Source organism: Mustela lutreola, chromosome 14 (genome assembly GCF_030435805.1).
Source record: "Mustela lutreola isolate mMusLut2 chromosome 14, mMusLut2.pri, whole genome shotgun sequence".
Lineage (NCBI taxonomy): Eukaryota > Metazoa > Chordata > Mammalia > Carnivora > Mustelidae > Mustela > Mustela lutreola.
Window position 1 is genome coordinate 42,488,927 of NC_081303.1, and position 15,896 is coordinate 42,504,822.

The window sequence follows — 15,896 nt, forward strand, 5'->3', positions numbered from 1 at the left end:
CCATGTAAATGGCATCCCTTTTTTCTTAAGACCCTCTTCTTCCTTGAATTCTATGAAAATCCTCCTTCTGAATTCTCCTCCTACCTCTGACTATTCCTTCCCTCTCCTCTCTTTTAAGCATTACTGTCCTTCTGAGAACTGTTCTCATCCCTATTTTTACCTTTTTTGTTTCTTGGTCCCAAGGCTTCAAATGTGAGTTAAATATTGCCTACCTGAGCCCAGGCTCCCCTCCTGAGTCCTACATCATGGGTGCCCCAAAGTAAGAGGGCAGAACTGAACTCATCTTTCTCTACAAAACTGTCCCTCTCCTCTTTTTGGTGTACCACCGGCTCCACTCCACACAAGTCATTCCACTCTTCTTAATAGGGACGATACCTCTTGATCCCCATCACTGCTGCTTTGTTGAAAGCGCAGTCCTGCCCCTCCTCTTGAAAATACCTATCTAGACATATTATTACTTTGCTTAAGATCCTACAGGACAAACACCAACTCCTTGTCGTGGCATACAAGGTTTTGATGATCTAGCTCCTACCCATCTTTCTAGATTCCCCAGTGACTGTTAAATGAAACATTAGTTCCATGGGATGTGAATGCATTATAGGAGAAAAAGAGTTCTGTGGTCCAATTAGCTTGGGGAACTCTGGTTTAAAAATAAAACCAAACATCTTTCTTTATTGTAGGACTTTAAATACACTCTTGGTCACTGTGAATCTTCATTAGAAAAATACTGCATGTAGTACTTCCCAATCTTATTTGCTCACAAAACACCCTTTTTTCCTGAAGTCTTTCACAAAACGAGGGTTATATGGTACATCTTTTTGTCAACACTACAGTCTAAAGCATATTATGAGTGTAGACCCTTCTAAGACCATTGTATTACAAGAACTACATAAGCAATCTGATGTAACTGTGATGGCCCTGTGAATTGAGGTGCCCAGGTCTGGCGGGCTTAGAACAAACCCCTCAGGTTCACAGGTGTCATCATTACATAGTTTCAATGTAACCCCTTCCTGTATAATGTCTACACCAGGTGTTTTACAACTGTGAACAATGTGCCAGATGGCACTGATGGCACAAGCCAGGTGACCTGGCATGTTAAAGTAATTTTGCTGGCATTTATGGGTGACCTGTTTGGGGTGAGATGACTTGGTCACCTCCCACTGGAAGTTACCTGAGACTTGGTAAAACTTCACCTAATCATCTCCCTAACACTAGCTTGTATAGAGAGATTCAAGAACCTGCACATACAGAACATTCCCAGGTTGATTCCTGATGGTCTCATTTGCTAAAATGGCATCCTTTGCACTTATCAGAATGTTCTGACACAGGATTTATGGGTCGGAAGGGTCTTTTATGCCATCCCTACACCCAAATCTCTACCACCCTCTCCTACAGTCACCATCATATACAATTACATCAAATTGCTTACATAGTTCCTATAATACCTGATGGAAAGACAAGCCTTTGGGTCTTCACTAAAACTGCTCCTTCCACTTGGAATACTTTTTTCTCCTTGTCCACAGTATCTTGAAGCTTGCTTGAGATATTTCCTTCACTACAGAAGTTTTTTTCTGATCAAAATTCCCCATTACTTGAGCACTTGCTTTGTGTACCCACCAAATACCACATGACCTACTATGGCAATATTACTTTGTATATTAAAATGTTTAAAAAATTAATGTTTGGGGCACCTGGGTGGCTCAGTCTTTAAGTGTCTGCCTTTGGCTTGGGTCATGATCCCGAGGTCCTGGGATCGAGCCCCATGTCAGGGTTCCTGCTCAGTGAGGAGCCTGTGTCTCTCTCTTCCTCTGCCCCTCCCCTCCTTGTGGGGGGTGTGTGTGTGTGTAAAATAAGTAAATAAAATAAAATAAATAAATAATTTTAAAAATGAATGTTAAAAATAGAAATATATATCTTATTTCTGCATAATAAAACACAATATAACAAAGCATAGAAACCTAGTAATATACTTAAGTAGTCATGAAAACAACAACCAAGTGAGAGAAAAGATTATTTCAAAAATAGAAAGGCCTCAGATGTTTCTGAATGGAACACATTACAGAAAAGATGTCAGTTTTGCACAGACTAATCTATAGACTTAAATGCAATCACAACATATGTTTTTTGGAAATGCCAAATGATTTTAAAAGATAACCTGGTTAGAACAAACAGAAGAGAATAGAAAGGAAAATCCTAAACAATTACAGCAAAGGAATTCTTGACCTACTATATAGTATGACTGTAGAAAGCTATATTAATTGAACATAAAGTAATTTGTGATGAAAGGAGAAATCAGTACAGCAGGAAGAGAAGTCCAGAAACACAACATATCAAAATATATTGATTATTTGACATATGGTCAAATTAGGACAAACTTCTTAGAAAGTCATTTGGCAATATTGATTAGGCATCTTAAATGCTCATACTCTTACCCTTAGTAATTCTAGAAATGGTACAGAAATAAGTAGATATAGAAAAAAAGTTTATTCAACGGTGTTTCTTGTACCTTTATTATCAAAATTAATGTGGAAGCAACCCATAATTTTCATGATACAGAAATACATAGAACAATATACTATTATATAACTAAAAAGAAAACATAAAGATATAAAAGATGAAGCCAAATTTTAAAAAATCAAAGCAGGGGACTGTCATTTCAAAATTCCAGTCAAAAAGAGAAAAAAGATAAAGAATATTTAAGATCAGATAAGAATATGCCAAAACACTTGCAGTTGTTACCACTGGGATTTTTAAGTTTTCAATTTTCTAGATTTTTAAAATATATGTCATCCAAATAAACATCATTCAAAAAAAATAAGTGCTTAATATTTTTAAAGTTCTCACAGAGGGGGCTTCCTTCTATATGGCACAATACTTCTTACTCTACACTATAACGTTCATGTTATATGACTTGTACTTCTGAGTTTAGTTTCAGGCAAGTAACCAAACCTTTTGTGCCCTTTGGTCAAGCATGCATCGAACTTACCGTTCTCTGTATTTTAATATTGTGCATAAGGTGACACCAATCAAGAATACAAGAAGTACTGAACCTGCAGAAAGACCTAGAAATCAAAACAGCAAGAATCAAATGCCAGAAAATTGGGCCCTATATTCCTTTGAAGTGATTGTGGGGCTATTGCCAATGGTGGGGAAATTGTTATGGGACTTTATCCTTATCCTTTGTTAGCCATATAAATGTTACATTCCTCAATAATCATACTTGGGCTTAAGTTTTTTCTGATTCAGTCCAGTCCACATTTAATCTAAAGCACCAAGCATTTGATCACAGGGGCTGCAGTCAAATTTCTCTTGAGCTTTTCTTTCCCTTTCAGTTTTATTAATAATATTCTCATTACTGGGGTGATAGTAGGAGCTCAGGACACAAGGATCCCACGACTTGGCATAACAACATTTAACTCTCAGCTGGAAAATATATTTTGTTGCAGAATAAGATAGCTTATTTGATAGTACCAAATCATGCAAAAGACCAAAAGTTAACATAAACTCAATTGAAAAGCTAGAAGTAAAAAAGAAAAAAGAAAAACTGGAAGTAGCTGGCTTTTTAAATAATTTATTCAACTCTATCCAAAAGTGTCTGTCTGTAATATGAAGAGAGCCTTAGATATAAATATTAAAAGAGCCTTCATATTAAAAGAGCCTTAAGATAACAAAATGATAATTTCTTAGGAGTTAAAGTGAAAAGGAAAAATAAGAGACAGGATATAAGGCCTCAAATTTGATATATATGTTTTTTATAAAACATCATTAGAAAATTAATTCAAATATTTAAGAAAACTTACCACTAAGAAGAGGAGCAAGTGAGGCTAAGGAGAACGCAAAATCACAAAAATATTAGTCTAGTTGCATATTTCAGTGCAGCCCAAAGTCCCACGGTAATATCCCTAAAGACAACACTCAGCTTCTTTCTCTCAGAATCTCCTTAAAAAGATGTATTGAGGCCCTGGATTGCATGCACTTTTCCTTCATTCTATTATGTAACAATTCACTGGACATTTAAAAAAAATAACACTGTTAAGTTGGGGTAGTTCAGGAATGAAAAACGCCAATACACGCAACTTTACAATCAGAGATTTCTCAGGTTAGAATGCAAGTAGTAACTGTTACAGCAGGTTGTTCACCATATTTTTTGGAGGTCCCTGTCAAATTGGTAAGTACTTATAAATAATCAAGTTTCAGCAATGGAAATCTCAGCAATGACCCCCTTCCAAATGTAAGATTAATAGCGCGGCACCTCGTGAGTTAGTACTCCTCTCTATTTTCTTTTTTTATTTCCCCAATCCTCAGAAAGTTTTGCTTTTTCTAGAATAAACCACTAACTTCAAATGAGTCCATTACTGTAGCACTCGTCACAGACCCACATCAGTTTAAAACCTAACACTGACAGATACTCCTAGCTCTCTTCTCTCCAGGGAGACAAGTATGAGCAGGGAAGACTTTCGCAGTTACCTGGTGATTTGCAGACAGCCAGGGGTGGGTTCCATCCCTGATCGTCCTGACACTGGCTCTGGGGACTGCCTTCCAGGGTATACCCCTCTTCACACTCCAGAGTGACGACTGCACCATACTGATACATTTTCCCAGGCTCCAGACCCTTCTGGATTCCATTCATATACTCTGGGGAGCTACAGTTTACCTCTGAAATGAAAGGAAGCAAATTGAAGCCGGGCCATATTTTAGCCTTTTCTCAAGGAAGTAGATACTTCCCTGAATGGAAAGGCTTAGGAAACCAATTTGGTTCATTCTCAGTAAGGAAAGCCTCGCTGTGATAACACAAAAGGACATTCTAGGCAGATTCCTTCTGTGACAACCGTCCATCTCAATTAGCTCTAGGTAATTTAAGCCAGACTTTCCTTCTCTGTGCTTTAGTTTCTAAACTAACAGTGTCGGATAATTTTAACAGCCTCTTAGAGAGTGGGTTATATTAAGAATTCTGAATGACTGTCTCATCTGCTCTACTATAACTATCCATAGATGAACGTACTTCCTCATTTATTTCTTTCGTCTCGAAGCACAGGAGGCAATAGTGGGAGGTTTTTCGATTTGAATCATGACTCTAGGATGTCCCCCACTGTGTGACTTTGGGTAGGTTACGGATCTCTCCGTGCTACAGAGACCTCATCTGTCATATAGGAATAATAACGGCACCAACTTCATCTGGTTCTCAAGAAGATTAATGAGACAATGCATGTAAAATATGTACTGATTTTGGCTTTTGGTAAAAAGTGCTTGATGAATATTGGATATTAACTTGCTACCCCTATTTCATAGGCACTATGTTAAAGAAAATGAAATTCTGAAGCCTTTATTAAAAAAAATACCCATAATTCCACCACCACTTAGAGAAAATACACTGACAAGATCATTGTGCTTTTTATCAGTATTTTGTCAAATGCACACTTAATGTAACTACAGCCACAGGTAAATTCAACCTGCATTTTAGTTGTTTAATTTGTATAAGTACTTCATTTTTCTATATTTAAAGGGCTACGTAAGTGATCACTCCTCAGATAAGCTACACCCCAAGTCATTTTTTCTTATTTTGTGGTAGACTAATTAATGTATTCATCTAATTGAATCAATCCAATTAAATGCATTTAATTAAAGGATCCAATTAGTACATTTATTTGGCTCTTTTAAGTTGAAAGTACCTAACTCACTATCTATTTGGGAGAAACTTGATTTAAAAACAGGAGAATAATAGACACCACACCTTTACAATAAGGGGCAGATTGGCTCCAGGTTCCCTCATGTGTGCAAAGAAGGAGTGCCTCTCCCACAAGCAGGTAGCCTTGGTCACAGCTGTACAGGACTGACATTCCAGGAGAGAATCGAGCTATATCTCCACCAGTATGATTTCCATTGGGTATCTTAAGTGGAGGCTGACATCCTAAGAAAGCTTAGACATCAATAAAAAAGGATCTTTAATTTAGCACAGAGGAACATATAACCAACACTATCTGTGGGTGATAGCAATACTGAAAGAAGGTAGGAAACAAGCTAACTAATTGGTATCCAGAAATACTCATTCCACACAAATTTGCATTGCCTCCATATTTCGTATGGGAGCTGAAGAACAATGTCAAAAGTAACATAATGAAATGTCAATGGCCGTGGCCCACGATTGTAATCTATCAGCTAATAGTATTTTTTTCTTTTCTCTTAAGATAGCAAAGAGTCTGTGGTTTAAGGGTCTCACACTCCAATGCCTTCAAGAACCAGAAAGTGAAGCCACCAAATATGACAAACCAGAGACCATCCGTCCTAAAAATGGCTGCCATTGCCTGGTTCAAGATATAGGTGTCTTGCAGGAAAACAAAGGGGGTCCCTCGCTGTATTACATATTCACTGTTTATCTTGAGCTATGCAGATTCACTTCAGATGGGCTTCACTTAGGGTGAGGTGGGTTTGACTTAGGATGAGACTACTGTGCCAGCCAAAGAAAGCCATTCTGGTAAGCTGAATTCAGTTCTTGGGGCACCAGTTGGCAGCCTCTGTTATAGATAGTTACCGACAAGAATAAAACTGCCAAATGATAAGTAAAATGACAAGAAAGACAAATCGATGGGTTTGAAGGCCAACATTCCCCTCTGAAAACCCAAAGCTCTCTTTTTGACTGGTTTCACAGCCTTAAATATCCAATTATCAAGCAATATTATTGCCAAACACTTGCCCTCCCAAAAGTATGGTTTTTTTTTTAACTTCTAAATTAGTAAAAAGAATAAATATTAGAGACTCCATAAATTTGGAAGTTAACCATTATCTTCTCAAGTACTTTTGCTCAACACTCCTAGAAAGGGAAAGGAAAATAAAATCAGATGAGTGGACAAGGAAGGTATCTTGTAAAACAATGTGATTGCCTTTTACATGTTTTCTGTAGTTTGAATGGTCAATGCAGATTCAAAGCCCTTTTTCTTCATTCTGGGCAACACCCCATATTATATTCCTTAGAGTATCTTACCTTTTTTTTTTTTTTTTAATTTATTTATTTATTTGACAGAGAGAGGGAGGGAGCACAAGCAGGGGGAGTGGCAGGCAGAGGGAGAAGGAGAAGCAGGCTCCCCGCAGAACAGGAGAAACCCAATGTGGGACTTGAACCCAGGACCCTGGGATCATGACCTGAGCTGAAGGCAGTTGCTTAACCAACTGAGCCACCCAGATGCCCTATCTTACCCTTTTTGATACAAGTCGGTACACCTGGCACCCATTTGTTATTGGTATGACATTTAATCACGTGACTGCCGTTCATGATGAAGCCAGGATTGCAGGCGACATATATTGTATCATTGTGGGAATATGAAGAACGAGTTTTGTTGAGCTGGTACCCATGTTTGACTTCTGGGCTAGGGCAGTGAATTACAGGAGGAGATTTTAAGCACTTTGGGAGAGGTTCAGTCCAAGATCCATGTCCATCAGAATCACTTAGGCATCGTATATTTTTCTCTCCCAAAAGAGAGAATCCTTGGTCACATTCATAAGAGACTTCATTTCCATATAGAAAGGGTTCTGCCATCACGCCCCTGGGCCTTCCATTGTCAATCGTGGGTGGAGGCTGACAGTGAATTACTGCAGAAGAGATTTAGGAAATTCTGCTTCAGCTAGCACACCAAGGTGGACAGTCTTCAGTCAGGCAAAAAAGAAACTAAGCAACTGCACGTATGACACGTAACCATACAATAATTTAGATTTTTTGAACCCAGATGATGCTTCATTTAAAACAGTGTTATTAAATTCTCTATGTGAGTAATACATATTCATTTCAAATAAATTCAGAAAACAAAGTATTAAGAAAGGAATAAATGTAGCTATGTTCCCATAAACTAGAAATATAGGCCATATATATAATTTTTTTTTCTTAAATCTTGAGCAGATGAATGGCAAATACTCAGTTCCTACTTGGTGACTTTTTTCCCCCAATGCCAGTGCTGACCAAACACAGAAAAATTTTTCTTATCTTTTGTACAATGAAATAGAATACATACATTATTGAGGTAGTTATAAGGCTAGTTCTTCAGTGATCTTCCCTCTCTAACTCCCTACTGTCCCACCAATAATTTTTTTCTAACTTACCTTTACAAAGTGGAATCTTTTGGAACCAAACCCTATTCTCAGCATCTTGACACTTCTGATAAGTATGTCCAGTCAACTGGTACCTAGAGAGAGATTATAATGCATTTCTTCTTCCCAGCATCACATCTCTATAACCTAGCTTCCTCAAACCACAGATACAGGGGCTCTTCTAAATAAGAGCTTTGGCAGACAAGAGCTAAAACTCTTGATCCTTCAAGCAAGAAGACTACTTTAGGCACAGAGTTTTCCACAGCAAAGCCATTTCCACATCAAGAAAGGACAGAAGAGAAAGATGTTAGTTAGACCTTTGGAACCCCACATTCTCTGTGAGTGTGATAATGAGGGATGTCTAGAGGGAGTCATCAAGACAAGTTGAGGACAGAATTAATGCGCGAAATGAGGTGGAGATCCCTTTTCAGAATGGACCATCTCATACTCACCCATCTTGACAGGATGTATTAACTGGTATCACATGTGAATGAATGGGAGGCTCTTGAAAATCTTCTCTCACAGGTTGACATGGTGCTTCTAGAAGAGCAAAGTTTGAATTATTTATGCATGCCTGATATCACATAGAAAAGCAACTCTGCAACTGAAAGTACCTTCACACCGAGGGGGAGAAGGACTCCAATTTCCTGAAGGCATACAGTGAATGGATTTGTTTCCCACAAGCAAGTAGCCAGGGTCACAGGTGTAGTCTACAGCCATCCCAGAGACAAAGAGGACCCTATTTCCACCTGTATGCCGACCATGATGGAGCCCAACAGGTGGCTGGCAGCCTGAAGAGAAAACTCCCCACGTAAATACCAACAACAGCAACAAAAGGAATTTATACTCAAGAACATTAAGTATACAACATCTGACAGCAGACAATCTGCATCTTTTAAACCGAAGACTATGAAGCTTTAATTACCAAATGTTTTCTGCTCTTTTGCAGGAACCAGGCACCTTTAAAAAGGTCCTCTCGAAAACCAAGAAACAGACTCTTAACTATAGAGAACAAACTGATGGTTGCCAGAGGAGAGGTGGGTGGGAGAATGGGTGAAATACATGATGGGGATTAAGAAGGGCACTTGTGATGAGCACTGGGTGTCGTATGGAAATTTTGAGTCACTAATATTATACTATATGTTAACTAACTGGAATTTAAATAAAAACTTGAAATATAATAATAATTTTAAAAAAGGTCCTCTCATTATCTACCCTGAATAGATCCCTGATCAAGGGGGCATTTACATGAAGAACATATAAAAACCACATAGGACATTGATCACAGAATGGAAGAAATGGTATAATAATCTGTGTACCTTGCCTTTTTCTATGACTCTAGTTTTGGGATGGAGCTAATAAATAAGAATAAAGGAGTAAATACCTCATTTTCCCCTTTGGGTCTTTACCTTTTTCACAAACTGGTATTTTAGGATCCCAGGTGCCATCAGCTTTGCAACGAATCTGACTGCTGCCCTTCAGAGTAAATCCATGATGACACTTGAATGTCACACTGTCATTATAGAAGTATGGGGCTTCCTTCCCAGATGTCTTATATCCATTTTCCACCTGGGCAGGTACACACTGAACAGCAGGGAGGGAAAGTTTGCAGACAGGAGCAGAGCCACTCCAGATACCCCTCTCTTGGTCATTGCTTGTACAATGGATGGTACTCTCCCCAATGAGGTTGAATTCCACTCCACTCTCTGGCCCACGGTTGCATGTGTAGGTGACTGTGGTTCCGTATGGAACATATTCTGAGGAACTTCCTGTGTGTGTCCCATCAGAGATGGCAGGAGGCGGTGGGCAGGTGATTTCTGGAGAGATGAAAATTTACTGTAGAATTCTGCTCCAGTATTACACACCAACGAGAAGAGACAGAGACATCAAAGAAGAGAAATGGAGACACCAAAGAAGAGAAATGGAGACACCAAAGAAGAGAAATAGAGACACCAAAGAAGAAAAATGAAGCTGGTTACGAACCTGTAGTTATCAGGTTTCCTGGAGGATATGGATGAGTTCTGATGATAGGAGTTACATCAAAGCTCATTATGTATATAAAACTTGATTTAAACAGATATCATAGCAAAGATTTTTATAATGGAAATCTTGTTACAAGTGAACACTTGCCCAGCGATGGGTATGAAGTGGGGCATGGACTGCATGGAGCACTGCATGTTATACGCAAACAATGAATCATGGAACACTACATCAAAAACTAATGACGTACTGTATGGTGACTAATGTAACACAATAAAAAATAAATAAATAAAAAATAAAGTGAAAAACCAAGTAGATAATAATTTCAAAAAAATAAAAGTTAACATGTTCATCAGTATCATGTTGTGAGGCAGTGAATTCCAGTAGTAAATTGGTAATTAAAATCATTGTTTTTAAAAGAACCAATAAGTGAATAAAAGGCATGGGGGGTGGTAGAATTAAGCTTTTCTGAGTACCATCTTTGTGCTGAAGTGATATGATAGGTTAGCCAAGAATTGCTGTCAATTGAGCATCTATGTTTGACAGGTAGTTTTCTCATCTATGAAGGGGAGATAATACCATTTAATTTTAATAACATTGAAGTCTTGAGTCTCAGATTAACTTTCCAGATAAGAGGCTGGAATTTCCAAGAAGTTACATAAATTGCCCCAGCTCAAATTAAGCAAATCTGAGTTCAGATCCAACACTAATCCTCTTTCTCTCCACTAAACTACAGCATTCCCCCAATTAAGGATGGTGGCTCATATACTCATTATCCTCCTTATTCTTAAACTCCCAAATCACAAGAGAGAATTGGAAATACATTTAAATTGATTGGCATGCTATGAAGTAGAAAGTGGTGACAGCAGAAAAACAACAAAACCGTGCGACTAGAACTGTTGACAAAGTTAATCAAACAAAATCTAATCTTCGTATTCCCATAACACAGCCTCAAACAGAAATCTCCCAGGAAACGTGTACATCTCACACTGTGTCAGGTTCTCTGTTACTTTTGCTACTCACCTTCACATAGACGGATCTCCATAAACCAAGGAATCGCACCTTGGCACTTCTGATAAACACTCCCACCTAACCGGTACCTAGAGACAAAGAGTCATGTCATTTTGCCATTTGGAGACTACTTAAAGCAGACTCACCACTTTTAGGACAAGAAAAAATAGGGACAAATATGTAGCCAGCATTAGCACCACCCATCGATCGTGTTTCCATACACACAACCATAGAGCAATCAACCCTTCTGCGAATAAGTGACAAGGAAGGTTCTTTGAGATAAATGCAGACAACAGAGCTTGTAGTGCACACTAATAAGCCAGACCTGGTTCAGGCCGAGACAGCACTCACTTACCCTTCATCACAAGAAGGGTTGACATCTGGTCTAATAAATTGATCCTGCGGTTTGTTAAAGACTGGCTCTTCTACAGGTTCACACTCTGCCACTAAGAAAAGAGACCTGGATGAGAAATCAGCTCAAGGTAAACTCAAAACCATAAAATGTCTAAATTCAAAGCCTGGCACCTTTGCATTGGGGGGCAGTGGGTGTCCACACCCCCTCAGAGGTGCAGCGGATGGATTCTTTCCCCACGAGCACATAGCCAGGATCACAGCTGTACTTTATAGATGTTCCTGGGTCAAAGCGGACCATGTGTCCATCTTCCTTCTGCCCATTGAGGATTTTAGGAGGGGCTTGGCACTCTGAAGGAAAAGAAAATTTTTCTTATATAAACAACAGAAAGAAACAAGCAATTATCATTAATGTGTAGCTCAGTTTTGGATAATTTTAGATCAGCGGTTCATCTCTTTTTCATTTCTGCACTTAGGGTGCTGAAGACTTTGTTCAGTTCTAATTCTTCTCCTGTCTCCTCCTGCTCCTCCTCCTCTTCTTCCTTCTTCCTCTTCTTCTTCTTCTTCTTCTCTTCTTCTTCTTCTTCCTTCCTTCCTTCCTTCTTTCTTCTTTCTTCTTTCTTCTTCTTCCTTCCTCCTCCTCCTCCTTCTTCTTCTTCTCATCTTCTTCTTCTTTCTTCCTCTTCCTCCTCTTCCTCTTCTTCTTCTTCTTTTTTTTTTTTTTAAAGGAATCATCTCCTGTGTGTTTAATGGGATACATCCCTGGGGTGGGGACTTTGCTTTCTTCCCTTAAAAAAAAATTACTATTGAGGGGCGCCTGGGTGGCTCAGTGGGTTAAGCCACTGCCTTCGGCTCAGGTCATGATCTCAGGGTCCTGGGATCAAGTCCTGCATTGGGCTCTCTGCTCAGCAGGGAGCCTGCTTCCTCCTCTCTCTCTCTGCCTGCCTCTCTGCCTACTTGTGATCTCTCTCTCTGTCAAATAAATACATAAATAAAATCTTTAAAAAAAATGACTATTGAAACAAACAGTATTTTTTCCCCTAAAGAAAGAGGCAACTCTGTGATCCCTAAAGCTTTTCCTCCAAGGATACTCCCACACCATAAAATGAAGTAATAGTGATGGGGTGATGTTAAGAAAAGCTATATAACTTATATTCACTATACGTAGTAGAATTGAGGGGACTAGAAACTGGGTAAGTCCTGCTTAAATCCATAGCCCTATCCTCTAACACTTAAAAAAAAAATCAGTAGCACCTTCTCTGAGTATTGGAATACTCACCCTTTTCACAGACTGGTGCCAATGGCTCCCATGTGCCTCGGGCAGTACATCGGATTGCCTTGCTGCCTTTCAGGGTGAAGCCATATGAGCAAGAAAATACCACAGTGTCATTATAGGAATATTGTTCTTTCTGCCCAGATGATATTTGGCCTCTTAGGATCTGGGGAGGTGGACACCGAACAGCAGAACTAGAAAGTTCACAGCTTGGGGCAGGGTCACTCCAGATCCCAGTCTTCTGACTGTTGGTGATACAATGGATAGTCTTCTTCCCAATAAGGTTGTAGCTCACTCCTTTCTCTGGGTCTGGGTCACAGGTATAAGTGACTGTGCTTCCATATGGAATATTCCCTGAAAAGCTTCCTGTAGGTCTTCCATTGAGAATAGAAGGAGGTGGCGGGCACAGAATTTCTAGAGAAATTAGAGAGAAATGACAAGACTGCAGTTATACTGCAAATGAAGAATGCCTCGAATGTTGCTGTACCACGGTGCCCTCCTAGGCTCAGGGACAGTGATACTTGAATCTGAAATATACAGATCAAGACAGCTATAGCAATATAATGTTAAAATTATGATTTAGAACTTTTTTCTTGAGTATATCTACCGGGGTGATCCTCTGATTTCTTCTACTGAATATACAATCCCCTTTTTGTGCCCCGCCTGGCTGGCAAGTCTACAGAGCTTTCAGAGAAAGAAGAGCCTAGGAACCCTTTTTCCCTTGAGTAACCAGAGAATAAGGAGGTGGCCGAAGGTTGCTTTAGTGAAAGACCATACTCTTCCAGATGTCTATGTGAGATCTCTGCTCTATCAAATTCTGTATAGTAATGACTGAACAAAAAGCTTTTAGTTAAGCCAAGAGTGAAGTGTTCTGTTCAAGGACCAGGGTAGTCATTGCAAACCACAGTTTTCTAACCTACCTTTGCATTCTGGCATCCTGGTCCAAGAAGCCTGCTGTCCAACAATTACACATTGACTGGAAGGTTGGCCTTGTAACCGATACCTGGAGACAGACGGGACTATTAAGCAGTAGCTGTTGCAGAGCAACGACCTACACTTAAAATCCAAGGCAAATTCACATAACTGATGTGTATCAACCCCCTTCATAAGCATTCTCTCTACCAGCCTCACCGTAGGCTATCCCTGGATTCTCACAGAGGAGCCCTTGGCAGTTGTCACAGCTCACACCATGCACACATAAACCAGATGAACTAAATCTCCAAGGCCCTCCTAAAACTCACCCTTCATTACAGTCAAAGTTCACAGTTGCACCGACCCGAAGACTTGGAGGGCTCTTTATCCGTCCATTGAGAAATGGTCCTGGGGGTTCACACTCTGCCTCTAAGGAAATAAGTCAAAGATGAGCAAAGTGTGGCAAATAACAGAATAGCCCAGATTCTGTTTTTAAAATTTATTTATTTATTTATTTATTTGAGAGAGAGCATGCACATGACTTGGGGGGGAAGAGTCAAGAGGGAGAGAGAGAGAATCTTGAGAAGGCTCCACAATCAGCATGGAAACAAACTTAGGGCTCAATCTCACAACACTGAGATCATGACTGGAGCTGAAATCAAGAGTCTGGGGCTTACCTCGCTGAGTCTGGAGCTTACCTCTTCAGGTGCCCCAGAAAAGTCCAAATCCTTTTTTTTTTTTTTTTTTAAGATTTTATTTATTTATTTGACACACAGATAAAGAGTGAGATCACAAGTAGGCAGAGAGGCAGGCACAGAGCAGAGAGCCAAGCAGAGAGCCTGATGTGGGGCTCGATCCTAAGACCCTGAGATCATGACCTGAGCTGAAGGCAGAGGCTTAACCCACTAGCCACCCAAGTGCCCCAAGAGTCCAAATTCTTAAAATCGGTTATAAGTGTAGGTACCTTTACATGTGGGAATAACAGCATTCCACTTTCCTGAAGACAAACATCTAATGGTCTTTTCTCCAACAAGCAAGTAACCAGGTTCACAGCTATAAGTCACAGATAATCCTGGGGCAAAGGGGCCAAACCCCTCCCCTGTGTGAGATCCATTGGAGATGGCAGGAAGCGGTGGACACTCCTGAGGGAAATCTTCATGCACACACATTAGGAAAAAGGCCATCAGATGATACATCCTTCGCAATCTAGTTTTGACTTATACAGATCCAAATATATGACATATGATCTATGATAACCAGTCATCATTAATTTTCAACTCAGCTTTTTAAAGATCAGACAGGTGTGGCTTAAGTGTATATGTTTTATACAACAAATTGTACATTTTCATTTTTAGCTACATGAATTACATTTGCCTTTTTAAAAAATTTCAATTACCAAAAAAAAGCTCATCTTCACCCATACTCTCCTCCTACTCATAGTCTATTCTCTGCACCAAAAGTAGAATATTACTATTTGGGGGGTCATTCTGCCAGACATTAGTAATATACCTTTTGGGGATCCTATATGTGATACATATATACACATATAGCGCGTGTATGTACATGTACTTAATACATATTACTCTATGCCTTTTCTTTGCTTAATAATCGGTTTATATTTTTCCATGTCAGTACATACAGATCTATCTAAATCTTTATAAATCTTGTTTTCCATGGTCACCCCATTTTGTGACTCTCTTAAGACCTTCCCTACCTCTAATATTATATACATGTTTATAGATAGATCCATATTTTTTCTAATGATTTGACAGCCTTTTCAAGTCAATTGATTTAGAACTGATCAATACTGTTTTTTATTAAGAAAACAGCTAATTTTGTCAAATATATATTGCCTGGCATATATATACACATACACACACATATCTATGTGTATGTGTATATATATGCATGCCAGCCCCTCAATAATTATTCAATTATTCAACTGAATAATTGAAATTCAGTTTTAGGTATCAACAACAACATAAACCAAACCAAATGAAAAGAAAATGGTTTTCTTATGAAAATGAGTGGCTCCTATTTTCAATGTTAATTGACCTGAAATGCTAGGACTTCCTAGGTGACTTGGACAATAGTGGACCACCTTACAAAATATTCATAGAGGCTGCAGATAATAGGGCATTGTTTCTGCCAGGATAGCCCAACAACTATTCAAAGATGAGCTTTAAATCCATTGGGTGTATTTTGCTATTAGATCCCACATTTCTTCTCAATTTAGCAGTAACCCAGATATATAATTTAAAACCATCTGATTGCCACATCCCAAACAACTCCA

The 15,896-nt window shown here is 39.1% G+C and overlaps 1 protein-coding gene across 6 annotated transcripts in view; it reads right to left on the minus strand.

Moving 5' to 3' along the window:
* The window catches only part of CR2 (complement C3d receptor 2), a 35,047-nt gene that overhangs the window by 4,763 nt on the left and 14,388 nt on the right, over nt 1-15,896 (minus strand). For 5 of the 6 annotated variants that reach the window (XM_059145279.1, XM_059145277.1, XM_059145281.1 and 2 more), the window contains 16 exons: nt 14,568-14,756; nt 13,933-14,032; nt 13,612-13,694; nt 12,698-13,105; nt 11,593-11,769; nt 11,423-11,513; nt 11,080-11,156; nt 9,486-9,893; nt 8,691-8,867; nt 8,529-8,616; nt 8,089-8,171; nt 7,192-7,584; nt 5,732-5,917; nt 4,468-4,656; nt 3,801-3,824; nt 2,987-3,062 (listed from right to left, as the gene is read on the minus strand). In XM_059145279.1, the coding sequence (XP_059001262.1) occupies nt 2,987-3,062; nt 3,801-3,824; nt 4,468-4,656; nt 5,732-5,917; nt 7,192-7,584; nt 8,089-8,171; nt 8,529-8,616; nt 8,691-8,867; nt 9,486-9,893; nt 11,080-11,156; nt 11,423-11,513; nt 11,593-11,769; nt 12,698-13,105; nt 13,612-13,694; nt 13,933-14,032; nt 14,568-14,756 (2,749 nt within the window). The remainder of the gene's footprint in view (nt 1-2,986; nt 3,063-3,800; nt 3,825-4,467; nt 4,657-5,731; nt 5,918-7,191; nt 7,585-8,088; nt 8,172-8,528; nt 8,617-8,690; nt 8,868-9,485; nt 9,894-11,079; nt 11,157-11,422; nt 11,514-11,592; nt 11,770-12,697; nt 13,106-13,611; nt 13,695-13,932; nt 14,033-14,567; nt 14,757-15,896) is intronic. The other variant, XM_059145278.1, reaches the window with a different exon arrangement.